The sequence below is a fragment of the Hermetia illucens genome, chromosome 4 (genome assembly GCF_905115235.1).
Source record: "Hermetia illucens chromosome 4, iHerIll2.2.curated.20191125, whole genome shotgun sequence".
In the NCBI taxonomy this organism is placed as follows: Eukaryota; Metazoa; Arthropoda; class Insecta; order Diptera; family Stratiomyidae; genus Hermetia; species Hermetia illucens.
The window spans coordinates 87,659,705-87,678,138 of record NC_051852.1 but is presented as its reverse complement, the minus strand read 5'-3'; the positions used below and the strand labels follow the sequence as shown (position 1 = coordinate 87,678,138).

Sequence of the window (18,434 nt, the reverse complement as noted above, 5' to 3'; positions counted from 1 at the left end):
CTAGAGGGTGCCGCGATCATTTTAACGAAAAAAAGTAAACGGCATTTTAACGTGTAGATTTAACTACAGTCCGCAAACTAGGATTATTAAAAATATGAAAAGCTAAATTTTTGGCGACGTTTTAAACTTTTTTTTGTGAATTTTTGGTTTTTTTTAAGGCTTCTTTAATGAATAAAAAAAAACTACTGAATGAATCGTAACTATCCTAGTTTGCGGACCGTAGTTCTGAATAAGTCGTCAAAATTTCGTTTGATAGATTTTGAGCTATGGTGGCAGCCGATTTTCAGTATAGTTTCGAGAAAAACGCATTTAAATTTTAGCTATTTTATCCACAACCGGACGGTCATGGTATCGCTCATAGATTTCGTCATTATGTAGGCTACGGAATCGTCTATCCTCATGTAGGGGGGGCCAAAAATTCTTCGGAGGATTCTTCTCTCGAACGCGGCCAAGAGTTCGCAATTTTTCTTGCTAAGAACACAAGTCTCCGAGGAATACATGAGGATTGGCAAGATCATTGTCTTGTACAGTAAGAGCTTTGACCCTATGGTGAGACGTTTCGAGTGGAACAGTTTTTGTAAGCTAAAACGGGCTCTGTTGGCTGCCAACAACCGCGCGCGGATTTCATCATCGTGGCTGTTAACGGTTGTGATTTTCGACCCTAGGTAGGAGAAATTATCATCGGTCTTAAAGTTGTAGTCTCCTGTCTTTATTCTTCCCGTTTGACCAATGCGGTTTGATATTGTTGGCTGGTTGGTTTTTTATAGATTGATTTATGGCTGACCGTGTAAGGCGAGTCTTACAAATAGGACTTTTTGCTGCATATACATATTTGAACATTCGAATCAAATCGTAAGTAATGTTTCGAACAAGAAGACTATACAGAGGAGGTGAAACTAGTCAACAAAAGCAGGACGAAAAATGAATCATCCGGTTTCAGGCGGATTCAAGATTGCAGAGCGTTCTGCGCATCTGTTAATGTATCCTGTTTTTATGGTACTTTTTTGTGTGTGAATCCACGTAACTAGGCAACCAATGCATTAATACATAAATACAACAGTAAATTGAAAAAGTGGATTGCATACGAATAATAGGATAACCGCCTTCTTCAATTGATTTTCGCACTAAAGTGGAAAATTTCTATAAAAAAACGCAGCCACGTCCATTAATACCATCACACAAATTGGAACCAATACTAATGAAGATGCGCAGTATGCAACTGCGATTTAGGCTTAAAAGCTCCGCAAATCGGATGCTTTCATTTGTAGCCTGTAGAAATTTAAGGCTTACTAAGCAGTTTCAACTCCTCTGTATAGTCTTCTTGACTTCGACCAACAAGGCAATGACAACTGCACTACACTTAGTCTACCAGCAATCCAACCAGACTGACTTATTTAGATATTTAAATATTATCGGCCAAGTTTACCAGTCCATCAGTTTCTTGCCACAAACGACTAGTTTGCTCTAATTTTGTCACTCTGGCCGACGATCTTGTCCACCTTCCCCGCAATAACCATGCAATTGAAAACGTGTTTTACATTTGAAATTTTAAGTTTCAAATTTCATCGTTGAAACAGCGTTGCAACCTTCAGATACTTTTGCTTCGTTAATCTCCAATGAAATAACTACGAATGCCAACTTACCCAGAATTGATAAACCATCACCAAAGTGAACAATCATTTTTTCAGTTATTCCATAAGTAACTTCTCTGTGGCATGTTATCACCGACATCGTATCATAAACTGTTAATACTTTCAACAAAATAGTTCTCTTCAACTTCTCCTTATGCCTTCTATTTTCATAGCAGTGAAAATATTTTAAGCTCATTTAACTTCTTTCGTCACAATTGAAACAAAATGTTTTGTTTGTAAAAACTATTTCTACTTTTATTTACTAATAAAATATTTCTTAATTCATAAACATGAGGATAGAACGTTTACCGATTTCAATCCATCTTAGTTGTTGGACTTGATAAATTCTTTTGGTGATAAGGTGACTGTTTCAGTTGTACATTGTATTTTATAGTAGAGCTTTACAAAAAGTTATTTTTTAAAAAAATGACCAATCACATGGTGATATCCCGGAGTTTTAGCAGTGAAAGGGAGTTTTCTATGGAATAAGTTTTCTTCAATATACTTTGTAACCTTTTCAAGCAACAAATATTTAAATTAAATACACAAATTATAACCTTATAAACTATAGGTAAAAAATATATATTTCCAATATTAAACGCTTTCAGACAGCTCTTGCTGATTTTCTTGTTGTCGATCAACAATCAGTTTCATGCAGGCAACAATTTCTTGGTCGGACATTCGGTGATTTTTCAAGAGGGTCATGAGCAACTGGTGGGCATCTGCAGTCAGTTTATCAACACTTAGCAGGCTTTGTATTCGCTCAAGTAACGTTCGACGATTGTCTTCGTTGCATTTTGACTTTTCGCAGACGAACTCTACAATCGAACTATAATTTAACCGTTCGCAGACGACGAAGCTTAAATTCTCTTGAATAGCATGGTCTAAGAATTCACGCGGATGCTGTTCAGACAAGATTTCCAGGACATTAGTCTTAGTTTTCGGATCTTGCTTCATAAGGGTGCATATTTTATTCGTAATAGTACGAACTGATTTGTTTGTTAGGGCCTTATCGTTCTGCATGTACTTTTCAAAAAGGGTCTCTAATTGATATTTTTCCATGACGTGTTTTAGAACAGCTTCTTCGTTTACGAAATAGAAAGAGGGTGACGGTGTCAGACATCTGTCATCTAAATCTGCTGGACAATTATCAGTGGAGGTATTATTCCACTTTAGCGAATCCATTTCCGTAGATGGTTGGTCAAATTGTACACTTCGATTTCCATTGACAACGTTCAGGTGTTGCTCTGTTTTGTCAGAAAAGTTGGCCAACTCCAACATACTATCTGCCCGACTTTTACGTTTAAAGGAATTGTTCTTTGTGCTGATATTGTTTGGTGTGCTTGTACGATCAGGTAAAAGGCATCTGTAAATGTATTTTAAGTTAGACTATTTCCTAATATACATATAGAATTTTAGTCATTCCCGTCATGGGCACAAAATTACTAAAACGACTAAACATTTTACTATACCTATTCAAGTTCGGTCTGACAGTGTCCTCTTCACTAAACTTGACATATTCCTTTGTCACTGAAACAGGTGGATCATGGAAACTAACTCGCTTCCGTTTACTTGCAGGGGACTCACTCTCGTCTAAGCTATCGTGTCGAATTTTCCGCTTGAGTATACTAGCCGACGGACTGGCATAAGGCGACGGTAACGTTTTTGAAAAGACCAAAAGGTCTTTGTGCATAGAAATTTGTGGAACTTGTAAAGGTGCTGAGGGTTGTGTAGTAGATGCAGTAATGTGGTCTTTTTTGGGGGGTGATAAGGAAGAGGCCTGTGGCACCGGTGGCTGCATCATTTGTTCGGTAAGTTTGTCATCAGTCTTCGCAGTCATTATAAGTGTGTTTTGAGGTTTAGGCGTATTCTCAATGCGCCTATTACGTATCAAATTAATAAGTTGAGCCCCGCGACCAGTAAATTGTGTACCATGTTTTGGTCGAGTCGGTGGGCTTTCAGTATTATTTGTAGATTTTCTTTCAGGAGGAGATATCGGCTGTAAATGAAATATTAAATTATAGCAACTACATTGTCATTTGCAGAATTGCCAAACTAACCAATTGCAATCCAACTCTGCTCGACTTTCTTCCGACAGGAGACGAAGGTGTTTTATCTTGATCTATTACAGTTCGTACCGTGGTTGCGTTCTCTGCTTCACTTAATATTGGCGATATATTAAGGGTGTTATTTAGGAATTCAGAATTTCTTTCGTCAGCATCTTTACATTCCGGGGATGATCGGATGCTACAATTCATATCTACTGTAATGGAGTTCGATTTTTCGCCAGCTTCTGATTGTAATATTTGACCAACTGTAGACAGTGCCGATGGCGACCTTTTCTCTGCAGAAGCGTTGACTTGTAACTCCGTGTTCGGTTCAGTATCTTGTCCGTTCATCGATACTGTTTCCGATGCCAAGTGTTTCGAATTAGAAGATGCTGTTTTTATTGAAGTTGATGCCTTCAGTGAATCGGCAGTTTCGCTTGCTATGGTTGATATTTGTACTTTGCTTGAAGGAGAATTATTCACAGACGTTGAGGAGACGTCCGATGGTTTCAAGAATTGTGCGTTATAAGATCTATCCAGAATTTCAGTATTCGGTTCTGTTTCAATTTCGAATATGGTTTCAGCTTTGTCTTTATGATCCGATGGCGGGAGATCACCTTGATTGATTGGTGTTTCGGCTATTGTTTCTTCTACATTTGGCGACGAATTTTCCTTTTGCGGACTGAGAGATATAATTTGAGGCGTGTGTAATGTTTCGTTCTGTATTTGATTTTTAGGGAACGGTTTCATGAATGTATTGTTGTTGTTTGAAGTTAGTCCAATCGATTTTCTTGTTGTAACCTGTATAAATAAAGCAAGCAATGTTCATTCACTGGTAATTCAATACAAATAGAAGAAGAAATAAAAAGAATAGGGAAATGAAGATATTGCAGGCTTCACTTAAAAACCTTGGGACAAAAATATATAACTTAAAATTCAGCTCATGTGATACAAATTCTTATACGAAACCAGCTGCTTCAAGAGGACTTGCGTAAGAAAATATTTTTAATTTCAATTACCGACAAATGCGATTGACTTATCCAGAACAATGAACAACAGACGAAGGAGGATCACGTTGTAACGATCACTACCCGATGAACTTAATTTCGCGAGCTTCGAAATTAGGTAGGCCGGCAGCGTTAAGTTAATTCTCAACAAATCTAGATAGTTTTGAATTGTCCAGCGAGGGAAGATGTACAGACAACAAATGAGACGATAATTCTAAGCGGGCAAAGAATTTCAATTCTCCATCCCACCGTGGATGGGGTTTATTAATGCTTCATTCCAAGAAACTGGAAAGTTGTTTTAGGAGAGGCTTTTACAGGAAATTAGGGCGAGAATATCATATATGTTTCGTTCTAATCAGGAAAACAATTTGAAGCCGGCCGATGATAAGCTCAACTAAGGGATGGGATAACATAGGTGTAGCTACACCAGAGAAATGAACAAATATACTAATAGAAATCGTTTGCTCGTATAGTCACGAATCCGATTGAAAGCAACTAGTGGTTAGTCGACAGCGGAAATCGTGAGCGTACGACCGGGATTTTTCAATATTGGCTAAGTTAGAAGCAATTTGATAACGCAGCTCACCATAGACTAATAGCAAGGATCCTAGATGTTTAAATCGCTCAGATCTTGGCAGGGCGCTGCCCCACACAGTAAAATGCTTGTTTCATTCGGGTCCGTTGTTAAAAATTATATTTTACTCTGGTGAAGTGATCACTGCATTTTTGAAAAGTTGCTCGAGATCACTAGACACGAAAATAAGTCTCGTGTGTTAGTGTTTTTAACAAAGTAAAGAGTGGCGAGAGGTCCTTTTCTTGATGCACAACGACAGAGGCAGCAAGTAGATTTAATATACCTGCCACATTTCGAAATTTACTCTTCGAATTGCGATAGACCAATTTAACCCAGTAATCAGAGGGGCCCATGGACCAATAGTGAGAGACGGTTGCTTCATCGGTTCGGTTCGACCCGCCACCAAGTAGATAGTGAACTCATAACTCCTTCAATTCCTACACAAACATTTTGATCTGGGTGTCTGCAGAAATTCATTGAGTGTTCATTAAATTCTTGAAATTTTTGAATAGCATATTATCTTTTCCAATAAGCATTCCTATAGTAAAACCAATCGGAAAAAAACGCAACAGTTAAACAGATTTCCTGACCGTATTTTAGTGAAAGAACCAAAGGAAGTTACAAATTACAAGCAGTTACAAAACAAGCAACGTAATATTCCCCGAGTGTTAGAAGTGACTGTTAATCTTATGCAAATGAATAGAAACATATATATAGAATCTACAGAAAACTTTACATACCTTCTTAGCCAGAACAGATTCAGATTTTTGTGAGGCCTCAATAACTTCATCTATCGACTCATTTGATCCATTTGTTTGCTTAGCTTGGTCAGTTTTTTCTTTAGCGTCATTCTTCACCAGTTTTTCGCCTTTTTCCAAATTCTCCGAACCAAAAACAAGACTTTTTCTCGAAGATTTTGTATCCTTCTTCTTGCTAGCTTGCTGATCATCCTCACTGTTATCACTGCGCTTCCTTTTGGCGCCTAATGACCGTCGTTTCTTATTGGCTTCATCTTTGCCACCAATTGATCGCCGCTCTCGAAATCTCCCCTTGACCACTGTATTACCTTCTACTGTATCAATTTCAATTGTTTTCAGTTCGCGAATTACTTTTTTTTTATTCGTTTCATCAATTTGAATATTTAGTTTATTTAAAAGTTTTTTACTTTCATTTAATACGATATTTTTACTTCTTTTTTTATTTCCAAGGTTAGATTTTTCCCCAGAGCTTTTCCCAACTTTTTCATCCTTTGATGCGTTTGCATTTTCGGGTCTGTCTCCAACATCTTTCTGCATCGAATCTGCACGCGGCGATCCATCATTAGAGCCCGCTGCCTCTCCATGAGTTGCATCAGTTCTAGTGACAGTGGAGGGGGTTTCCACATTGTCATCACTATCTGGCAATGGTATCGGAGAGTCCCTATCTTCAATGTTGTTTTCAATAACAATTTCCCCAGGCGAATCTTTGCTTTTCGCAATAACTATCTTCTTAGGAGTCCACGGTTTAATAGATGTGTCTTGCGATTGACTTATATCGTTATACAAAGCTGGTATATCGCTACGTTTTTCTTTCATTTTCTCTTTCTGGTGCTCCGTTAATTTCTCAGGATTCATGCTCCAAACCGTTGGTATGATGACGTATGTCGAATTGTTTTTCATAAGATCTTTAATCTCTTTCAATAACTTCTTTTCTTTCGCCTTATTAGATTTAAGCTTGTCTTGCAGGGTCCGTTTGAAGTTTTCGACTGAATGCTTCGCGAATGTACCACTGCCTTCTTTCTCAATAATTGTAGCGAAAATTATTTTCAGCTCGGGAAATGCTAGGATGATTTGGTTTTCTGGTAGCTTTGCGAGGTAGGTTGTTAAAGATTCAACAAGAAATGTGTAGTCCTGCTTGCTAGATTTCTGAGCATTTGATATAACCTCGTTAACTAGTTTCAATGCCGCTACTGGCTTGTTGGTTTCATCTGAAATTATTTATGTTATTTCATCTGCATCTGCATTCTGAAGAAACGCTTCAGAAGTATCACGAAAGAAAAAAAAATAACTTTAAGTACCCTATACTCACCAAATTCAATATCCAAAGCCAATATGAAGGACCCAAAGACATTTGCAAACATGCTGTTGCTAGTACCGCTCTCGAATACCTTCCGAAGTGCTCCCACCATTTGCTCTGTGAATACCTCTTTTCCCTCAGCAGTCGATGCAGCCTCAATCAATTGTTTCCAAATTGTGAAAATCTGTGCATCACTCAAAACTGGCTCATCGGTCTTTGACTGAGTTTGAATGGGCCACATAATCCATTCGTTCACAATTTTTGCATTATCTGCTATTCTGAATTCAAACAAACTATGCTTCAGATAATCAACTAAAGTTGATGATATGGTTCGCCACAAAGCTAATTTAAAGTCTCCATTTATTTTTTCTCGACTCATAATGAATGTTATCATATTTCTTTGGACTAACCAATATTTTTGGTTTTGGACAAGATTTTTCAGGCTAAACATCTCAGCGGCATTTTCCATGGTATTATTTGAGAGCCCAGAATCAGAATCAGACAAAACTTTAAGGAATTGAATGAGGGCATCAGATAGCTTTGAAGCATTAACACTATCTTCACTTTCAAAAGGAATCTGCTTTGAGCTTGTCAACACATCAATGATTTTTGTAAACCCTTGGGACAAGAGCGTATTTTCGGCGAATTTCTCGTTCTCAACGATTGTACCAAGTTGCTTAAAACATTCGTAATACAATTCTGGATCAGCAGATTCAACTAATCGATCATTGAAATTCTTCCACAATGCCTCAATCTGTTTTCCGAATTTGCCTTCGGGATCACAAGCCATCAAAGTAGACTCAACGCAAGCAGTTGTGATCATTTTGCTGCATTTCGACATCAAATTCTTGCCAACAAGAGGATTAGATAACGAGTCTAATCCCATTGAGTTTAGAACGCATGTCACCTCTTTAGTTGGCTGTCCCAGTGATTCAATCAAACAGGCAATAGCCATTTGTTTCACTTTCAGATACATTTTTCCTTGACCCGATGAGGCTGATGTGCTTGAATTCGCCCCATTTGACTGTTTACAAGATGGTCCAAAACAATATACTAAAAACGACTCATAAATATCCAAATATTCATCAATTCTTGGTGCCAGTTTGCTCAGAAAATACCACCAAACTTTGAACTTGTTCACTGAAGTTTCCAAAGTTTTTGATTGCGATGACTTTAATGGAATGCAAATCAGTTTGATTCGTTTTGGCGAAAATATCTCGTTATGTTTTGCGAATATTTCAACAAGAACTTTCCAGCACAAGAAAGCATCGGCCCGAATTGCGTAATCCCCACTACGAAAGCCCATTTCCACAATTGATAGAAATGTATTGATGACAGTGGCACCTTTTAGGATTTCTTTGTTAAGAATTCGTACGAGAAGGCACCAAATTTTATACCAAAGTAAATTGGAGGCTTGGCGAAGGTCATGAAGTTTTTTCGAATATCTGGTGGAAACACAAAAAAAAAATATCTGATGATCTTGTAAAATAATTTATCTTCACCTCACAGTGAAATTGAAAGATTTTAACAACAATTTATTCAGTTATTTTCTACTTACTGGTCAACAATGATCGCCTTTATTACCGGCCACTCAGGGAGATTTTGGAAATCTACACTTTCCAGATATGGCAGTACAGTCTCTAAAGCGGTTATAGCGTTTTCTTGTATGGCTTTTTCTTCATCAAAAACCAACGGCAGTATCTCGCTATACCAAAATTTAACATAATCTTCGTTTAGAGGTACGGCTGAGGAAACACCCGAAGCCCTAGTAGTTCTGATTAGAAGATCCAACATCTATAATGGGCGAATTTCATTAGTAATTTAAGGCTTAAGGCAAATGGTAATTTACAATACTCACATTTATGTATAGATGCCTCTGTTTGTTTTTCATTATTTCTCGTGAGGAGTTATAAACTCCCTGGACAGCTACACTTAAATCGTTCGTCATTTTCATTTGTTTTAATAAACGTCTATGTTGATAAAATAGTCAACTACAAGAGCTGGAAGAAAATTTTTTTTAATTAAAATCCTATCTCTAAGTTACAATGGAGGAAAAGGTTAGCATTGATGAAGGTTCATTTTTTTCATTTTCGGGAACTAATGAAGTACTATCCGATATTATTGTTGAATAATACTGAGGTAGGTATTTTTATATAGGTTCGCCCCCAAACGAAAAAAGCAACCATATTGGGTCCGTTGCAAATTCCGTAACAGACCCAATTTAACCCCCGAGCAAATCCACCAAGGGCGACATCAAATTCAGTTTGAGAAAATATTTACCCCACTCCAATATTTTGTTTACAATTTAAAATTACGCTAGTTAACCGGAGTTTATAGTATAGTTTATAGTAGCTTCGGCTATAGTACAATACAACGATATGCGTTGGCTTCTAGAAGGTGCCTAAACTCGATAACGATATCGCGTTCTCCAATTTGATCAAGAGTTCGAGAGCTACAAATTAGGCCTTCTGACGTTAAGGGAGGTTAGATGGTGGGATTCCCTCCCTTTTGTGGTTCTTTGCTACTGTACTCTCAAAAGGATAATAATATTATCAAAGGATGTTGCTCTGCATCCTAAAATAATTATTGTGCCCCTTTACTTGCCTTTGCTATTTCTATAAACTGCAGTATGTCGTTTAAGCCTATAAACGGCAGGAACTTTATTATGTTCCCTATTTCCAAGTGTTTCAACTTAGCATCTGCTATTAAGTATTTTCTCAGGTGCCCCAACCTTCTTGGCATAAGTGCTGAACATTGTCACAGAACATGTGTAGAGGCTTCATTACTATTCTCACAGAATCTACATATAGTGCCCGTAAATAGCCCTAGCTTCCCCACGTGATAGTTTAGTTTTGCAGTGGCCAGTGAGTATTCCCACCCACATGCTCCGGAGGCTCTTCTTGATGAAGTTTGGGTTTGTATTCTCCCATGAGCAGCCTAGACTATTCCACTCCTGGTATGTTTGCCCAGCACAGCACCCTCAGCCTTTCTTTGCTTTTTTTATCGAAGTAGCCATGAACCGATTTCCGACTCTACAGAATGACTGTGGTCCCTATAGTGGCATCACTACCCTTTTCTGGCCAGCCGTCCGCCTCCTCGTGACCTTCTAACGAGATGTGGTCCAGAACCTAGGCATCTAGATCTTATTGACGGAGCCGAGGGTGTTCAGTCTGTTAAGTCATTCACACACCAGTTTGGAGTTTATCTGGTAGGACCTAAGTGCCTTAATAGCCGGTTGATTGTCGGTTATAATAGCAATGTTCTGCCCTCTATAGTTCCCTTCGAGGTTGAAGTAGGTACATCTATCTACGGCGTGTATTTCTACATAGAATATGCTGATATGCTTACAAATTGATTCTAAGTCCGTTTTCCTTGGACCAGTTACATCGGCGCCGCCTTTTTCTACTAATTTCCATTTGAATCCTTCCGTACTGAACATATCAACACCCTATGGATTATTAGTTTGACTTATTGATTTCGCATTTGCTAAACGAGACAGGGAGAGTCGGGGTGAATATAAATACCGGTGCGAAAAGGGAGATAAAGAGATTGTTTGTGTTCAGCTAACTTTCCTTATGTCGTGGAAGAAGTTCCTCGAGGAACATTCATTAGGGCTGTCCAATATACCAAAAGCAAAGGCATTGGGATAATAACAGGATATTATGTTAACCCTCCCCATATATGAAGGGAAATTATGATAGGAACCGGACTGCAGATCTTCAGCTTAGGTAATCAACCCACTTCCTTCAATGTGATGAGTGGTCATCGACATCACGGTGGCATCCCCTGACTTGGGAAGCAGACAGCATCGGATCATTGGCGCAATGATTTCGTAATGAGTATGGGTCCACCTCTAGCCACTCCACTTTGGAATCCCCGGAAGCCACTTTGAGTGACGTACGAAACAGAACTGGGCGCCCGAGTTATGATCACTGGAGGCGCATCAAATCTATCGCTGGAATTCCGAAAACAACCCAAATAACCACAACTCGCATGAGAGAAGCTTTCTAAGAAGGCAGTCCCCTCAACATGCCAAAATAAAACGAGACAATATAGTCCAAGATCTCGGTCATATGGCTTCCCCGAGGTTCAACTCGATCTGGTAGTTCCGCTATTGCTTACAAGCTATTCTAAACAGGCATATCAGTGCAACAATGGAAATCATCGTACTATTTTTATTTTTTTTTTTTTGGTAAAAAGACCAATGGCGGTTTATACCGAAGTGGTAAATGTACTAGGCGAATGTGCTCCTTCGAAAACAAAGGTGAATTAGAAACCGTACAAGCATTGAAGACGTTCCGTGAATCAAATTCAGAAAACATAAGAAATTACAAGATATGGTTTTCGAAAATCGTCAAGTAACACAGAAACAATTAGTGGAGGCCGCACACATCTCAGCGGGCAGTGTCAGCCATATGTTAAGTGACATTTCGGGTTTCAGAGAGCTGTGTGCGCAATGGGTTCCGCATTCTTTAATGGGACAAAAAACGCGCCCGAACGAACTTTCTCAGCAACGTTTGGAGCATTTAAGGAAAACTTGAAAATATTTTGTGCGTCGATTCATCACCATGGTCCCTAATTGAAACTGGAGGCAAGGGAGTATTGTCCACCTGAATCTTTAGCACCGAAATCAGCTAAAAGTTTGCTAGCGTCAATGTTTTGAGATGTTAAAGAAGTTTTGTTATTGGATTGTCTCCAAATTGGAAAGACAATAAACCACAATTATTACTATAACTTTTTCCTTCAGGAATTTAGAAACCGATTGAACTCTGTTTCTAGATTCAATACGGTGAAATTACTCTGGGTACCTGGTCATTGCGGTGTAGAGGGAAATGAAACCACGGATGCCTTAGTAAAAGAAGCTTCAACTTCCCCCAGCAATTGAGGTGTCGGTAGCATTGGCTGATGCTGCTATCAAAAACGGTTAGCAAGCTTCCCATAATGACAGGTGGCGAAGCTTCAATGCTGCTAGACACACCAAACTTTTCCTGTCAGAACCAACCAACCAGAAGTACTGTGGCATTCTGGCTGGGCATAAATCACTAGCTGAGCATATGTTCAGAACAGAAATTATCCAAGTTGATACGTGTGATTCCGGAAATGAGAAAGCAGAATCCACGGAACATTTTCTATGTGAGTGCCCCGCCTATGGACGCATCGGATAACAAATTTTTCGTGCTGATGTGTTCCAACTGCAGTGGGCAGCGTCACATCCAATAACGGAATTCCTACGATACATAAAAGAATCCGGAATATTCCGTTAGACGGGGGAATCGTATACAATGGACGACTAAGGCTTTCCCTCTCCCCACCGCAAACACACACACACACACTTGTTGGACCAGCTGCGCGGAAGAAAATGCCAGCGTTGCAAAAGAAAAAAATTATTTTGCTTTAAGACTATGCACGTGCTCACATAGCTCAGAAACCCATAGCTAGAAGAGAATTAAAGTATGAATTGCTGTAATATCCAACCCAACCCCAAATTTAGCTCCCTCTGATTTCTTGCTGTTCCCACAGTTCAAAAATTCTTACGTGGATATCGATTTTCATCAGATGAAGAGGTAATAGTTGCTGTAAACGAGTAATTTGCAGATCTTCCAGGACACCACTAGAGATGTGAGATTCTTAAATTACAGATCGTTTTCGATTAAGTTCTGCAAATATAAACCAGCGTTCTAATTACCCAGCAATCCACACTTAGTGGCTCCGTAACGAACTCACCATGAATGCTAGGAAGACTGGGCTGGGGCTACTAGCGACGTTAGATGGGGCCGCTAGAAAATACCCCACTTACCACATGCAGAAATTCAGGTGATACAAACTATCAAGTATTTTGGGAAACATCTCAAGTGCAATCTAACAAGGTAGCACCATTTTCCAGAACAATATCAGATATCCTGCAAATTATCGTGATGCTGTCGGATTGCAATAGATAAGACCTGAGAAGATTCACTACATTATTTGGACGTATACATCCGTAATAAAATCCACTGTGACGCATGCATGCATGGTCTGGTGGTTGTGACGAAAAGGAGATGTACTTCATTTCGTCATATACAGCTGCCCGGTCTACTCAGACCTCAGACGGAGATACCTTGGAGAAGAATCGGCGCACTTTCTGCTACTGGAAAATGCTTCCAGATAAAAGGCCTGCGATTGCTGCAAACGGAAGACTATTCAATGGGCGATTTTAGGGGATAGTACAATGGGTCCAACAAAAGATATGAGTGCTTGGAACTGCGCTTTCAGACAATATATAGTCAATAACCATAGTAATAGATAAAAAGCACATTATTTGGTAGAGCGTCTGTGCCCACTGCTTAGGAAGATGCTACAAATCTAAACCTCATGGATCTCATAAACTGAAAAACAAACACGTTGATATCGTCATTCATCTAATAATACTAATATCCAAAAAATCACGAAATTTATATTACAGTGGACAATTGGTTTTTTACCCATAAATTATTTAATCAAGGAAGGTTGTGGTTCAAATCTCACTGGCGGAGAGGGATTGGTTGTCGTGACTGGATGTCGGATGCCAGTCAACTCAGCTGTGAATGAGTACCTCAGTCAAATCAGGGTAATAATATCGGGTGAGTGAAATGCTGACCACATTGCTCCTAGAAGAGTAAGAGCCGTGTTGATTTGCATACAAAACTTCAACTGGTAGGAAGTACAACTAAAATTCTGTTCTACCGATAGGGTTGAAATTTTCACATCCTTCTAGTCCGAACCACGATATCATATTTTCGGTAATGATCTTATTTTCGATTTTCAATGAAAAAATGACCTAATTTTGAAAATTTTCCTTTACAACTCCGACGTTTTGGTAATTAGTAATATGAAATTATTTATATTTATATACCAAGATCAAGTTAAGATTGTTCTGTGCAAGTGTTCTTTCTATGTTGCTATATGGTAGTAGTGCAATCAAAGTGAACCCCACTTTTACCCAAAAGCTCCAAGCTTTCGTCAATACCTGTCTGCTTCCTATCATCGGAGTGCGTTGGCCTAACACTATCTCAAACGAAGACCTTGATGTCCGACGACTGTCGTTCCAAAGGCACTTGGTGCAGAACAGTAAAAGAGAAGTGCGAGCGTCTCGGGGAATCGTGGGGGGTGCTGAAGGGCATTTCAGGTAACCACGAACGATGGCGCGTAGATGTGGTTGACGCAGTATACTCCACCAAGGGGTGAATGGCACCTTTCTTCTTCTTTTTCTTGAGCCTTTTTTCCGCTCACAAACAGAGTCGGGTCGCCATAATCGGTTTCGCCATTTGGTTCTATCAACTGCCTCATCTGGATGTAGTCGCGAGGCTTTTAAACCCCTTTTGGTCGTCGACTTCGATGTTCAGCCCAACCATGGCGAGTGAATTCTCATTAGAGCGAATTACGTGACCATACCATCAAAGACGCCTCTCGCATTTTTTCCACGATCAGTGCAACTCCATATCGATCGCGGATATCCTCATTTCGAATGTGATCAAAACACGTCACACCACTAGTCCAACGCAACATCTTCTTCCCCATTACCGCAAGACGCCGTTCATTATCTTTTCTAGCCGGCCAACACTCAGAACCATACATAACAGGACGGGCGGCATTGCGGTAAATTTGAGATTTGAGGCACTCAATGCAGGTTGCAGTTCTCCTTTGACTGATAGCGCTGACCCGAGGTAGTTAAATCGCTCAATTCTGGGCAGGTCATTACCGCTGATGGCGATTGTGTCTATTTTATGGGGTTCGGTTGTCAAAAATTCAGTTTTATTCATATTCAATCTGCGACCGTTTTGCATGTTAATTCAACGGTTTCGCGAATACGGTTATCAAAAATGCCCTCAAAAATCTTCATAGTATGAGAAAGTAACTGAACATTCTGCTGGACTACCATTCTTTTTCCATTGCAACAAAATTCGCATTTGAAACAATTTGCAAAAAAACGACTGTATTATTTCGTTACAGTTAATATAATAATAATAATCGTTGGCACAACAATCCATGTTGGATCAGGGCCTTGAAGTGTATTAGAGCACTTCAGTCAAGACCATAACGGTACACTAGGAGGCAATGTGATAGCAGATTAGTTAGAGCACAAGGCTGTCGTACGGAAGGTCGCGGTTCAAATCTCACTGGTGACAGTGGAATTTATATCGTGATTTGACGTCGGATACCAGTCGACTTAGCTGTGATAATCTCAGGCGAGCGCAACGCTGACCACATTACATCCTACAGTGTACTGTAGTGTACCGTTACGATCTTTAATGAAGTGCTCTAACACACTTCAAGGCCTAGATCCAATATGGATTGTTGCGCCAACGATTATCATTTCCCGAGGTTATCACAATCTTGGCATCCTAATACTAGCACTAAGTGCCAAGCATTTAGGCTCGGACGATCCTACCTACTTAAAAACTAAAGAGACGCTGATGATGGTGGCCTGTGGTAGGTTTTTGGGATAATCCGTCGAGACTCTCCGCAACATCGAGCACGTATGCAGAATGCTGAAGTTCTGCATGATTTGAACCAGACTGTGCGAAAGTCCGAGGACATCACGGGAAGCCGTGAGGAATTTAAGTACAATACCTGTAGCTGACAATATTATGGGAACTACAGTCACTCGCTTGAGATGCCAGATTTCTTTGATTTCCCGAGCTAATGGCTCATAGTTCACCTTCTTCTCCAGCAGAGCATCCTTCAAATCCTGCAGAGCATCCTTCAAATCACCAACTCGAGCCTGGGTTCCTTGCAAAATTCCTAGGTACTTGTAGAAGTCTGTCTCGGTCATAGCTTCGAGGTGAAGATCACCAATGCTATGTCCGGCATGTGGCTCGTGATGACCTTTGCGGATGGCTTGGATTCGACACTTGTCTAATCCAAACTCCATCCGAATATCACGGCTGACCATGTCTATTATTCGCAACAGACTTCTAAGATGGTCGTCAGTCCCAACATACAGTCATCTGAGTACATCAAGTGTGTCAGTTCGCATGCCCTCTAACATCATTCAGTAGCCATGAAAAGGGATTCAGTGCCATACAAAGCCAAAGGGGAGTCAACGAATTCCCCTGGAAAATGCCCCTTCGTATACGAATGGGTTCTGAGGTGTTAGCACCCTCAGATGTACGCACTGATAAGGTGGTATGCCACCCTTCCATGACTGTCGCCAAAAATTTTATTAAAAAAAAAAACTTTATTATAATGCGATACAGATGTAGGATATTGATTAGCCAGGTATGCGGGACACTATCAAAAGCTTTGGCATAATCGATATAGCAACCAAAGAGGTTTATTTGGCCTCTAGTTGCTTGTCCTACAACTGCCGAGTCGATAATAAGTTGCTCTTTGCCACCCCTTGACCCAACTAGGCGGCCCTTCTGCTCCTCGGACAGAATGTTGGTCTCGAGGTGCGCATTGATCCTTCCACTAATAATGAACGTGATGAATTTGTAGAGGGTTGGTAAGCAAGTAATCGGTCTTGTGTCTGCGGGGTCCTGCACCGTGTCCTTAGGGATAAGGTAGGTAATCCCCACAGTGAGGAAGGGTGGAAATTATTATTAATCTAATTTAAACCATTTGATAATTCGTCATTTTGATTTTAGCCAATTAGTAACTTTATCTACAATATTTGGCTGATTTCTATGTAAAATTACTTCTTTTGTTGTCAATTTTTCGTTCTTTATTATTCGACATCTCCCTTGGCCGGACAATATCACTGGCCCTGTGAGTGTCCGCCCACGGGTGCAGCTTTTAGTGCACAAATGATTATCCAATTCGTCAATTGAAAATTTTATATTATAATTCAATACGCTATTATTTATATATAAATAAATCGAAAAGAAAGTGACAAAACAAAATCTAAAGGTTAAGATAACGAGCGTTACATAGGAAAGCAATCTTAACCATTCCGTTGCACATATAGGCCGATAATCTAACCAAGTGACTATATAAAGCCTGATCACCAAGTAAGGGAACTTAAAAATGGATTCCAACATGGTAATTTTTTCTTAGCAGTCCATTAAACATTTTAAACAAATATTGACCCGAATTGCCCAGTACCTAAGTTACTAGAAGTAACACAATGAGTTTGTAAATATATAAATACGTGAATCTTTGTGTAGCCTCTTGTATGCAATCTGAAAGTATTAAACTGCAATTTATAACATTTAATTCTAACACTCCCAATGTTGGAGCTCAAAACACAATCGCATTTCCCGCCCCAATTAAAAGACCAAATCCTCTAAAAGTATCCAATAATCACGAATCGATAAGCTCTGATAAGGTAACGTGAAAGATATTGAAATTATTACATATTGTCAGTGCACCACAGCTGTCAGAGCTACCTTGAGAAGGTGGTAGTCATTATTTTCACCCTGTTGGCCCAATATGCACAGCATGTGGCGCAATCAAACAAGTAGCAGAAAAAGGATATTCCTGATACACTTGGCAAGCCACATTCGAATGTTGTGATTCTTTACAATGCACATATTTTGACATTGCTCTTTCACGAGTTTCGCTGCCGTATTTACTCTCCGTGTTTTTATAAATAAACGCTTACAACGTCACCAGCCAGGCATGACCTATTGTAAAAATAATTTCGTCAGACTAGAATGCCCGAGTAGCCATTGTATAGCACTTGTCAGCGAAAATGGTCAAATGTTGAGGTTAATTGGTCCTTCATTACCTAATTTAGGTCATATTTCACCGCCAAAGACTTTGCTAGTTCAACAATGTGTAAAACCAACCATTAACATCAGTACTATCATTACAAATCGCTCATATTGGGAGACCGGAAATTTTCCTACATACCTGCTTTGTGAAATTTTCATCTATTTCATATCAATCGCTCATTTCTACTTCTCCGTATAGTTTTACAACTTCTTTAAACACTTTAAGTCCTTACTTCCTTTAAAACACTTTCTCGAAATCTGATACACTATTTAAAAGTCTTATTTCATTAGGTTTTCTACAAAGTAGCACACTCAGCAAACTTACGAAAACGCGCGACTCCCATGAACTCTGCGCGCCATTTGTTGTCATTTTTTCCCGATAAATGTCAAAACAGTGAGAAATGGCGCGAATTATATGACATTTCAATAAAGCAAACTGTCGGCAG

At 39.4% G+C, this 18,434-nt stretch overlaps 1 protein-coding gene across 1 annotated transcript; it reads right to left on the bottom strand.

The window, feature by feature from the left end:
• Positions 1-1,859: 1,859 nt before the first annotated feature.
• LOC119654844 (telomere-associated protein RIF1) lies at positions 1,860-18,358 on the bottom strand. Its single transcript, XM_038060423.1, has 8 exons — positions 18,128-18,358; positions 9,174-9,315; positions 8,874-9,109; positions 7,328-8,760; positions 6,001-7,226; positions 3,692-4,480; positions 3,104-3,630; positions 1,860-2,997 (listed from the first exon to the last, which is right to left on the bottom strand). Exons 2-8 carry the CDS (start codon positions 9,267-9,269, stop codon positions 2,226-2,228), a joined length of 5,079 nt encoding a protein of 1,692 aa, XP_037916351.1. The 5' UTR covers positions 9,270-9,315; positions 18,128-18,358; the 3' UTR covers positions 1,860-2,225.
• Positions 18,359-18,434: the final 76 nt, after the last annotated feature.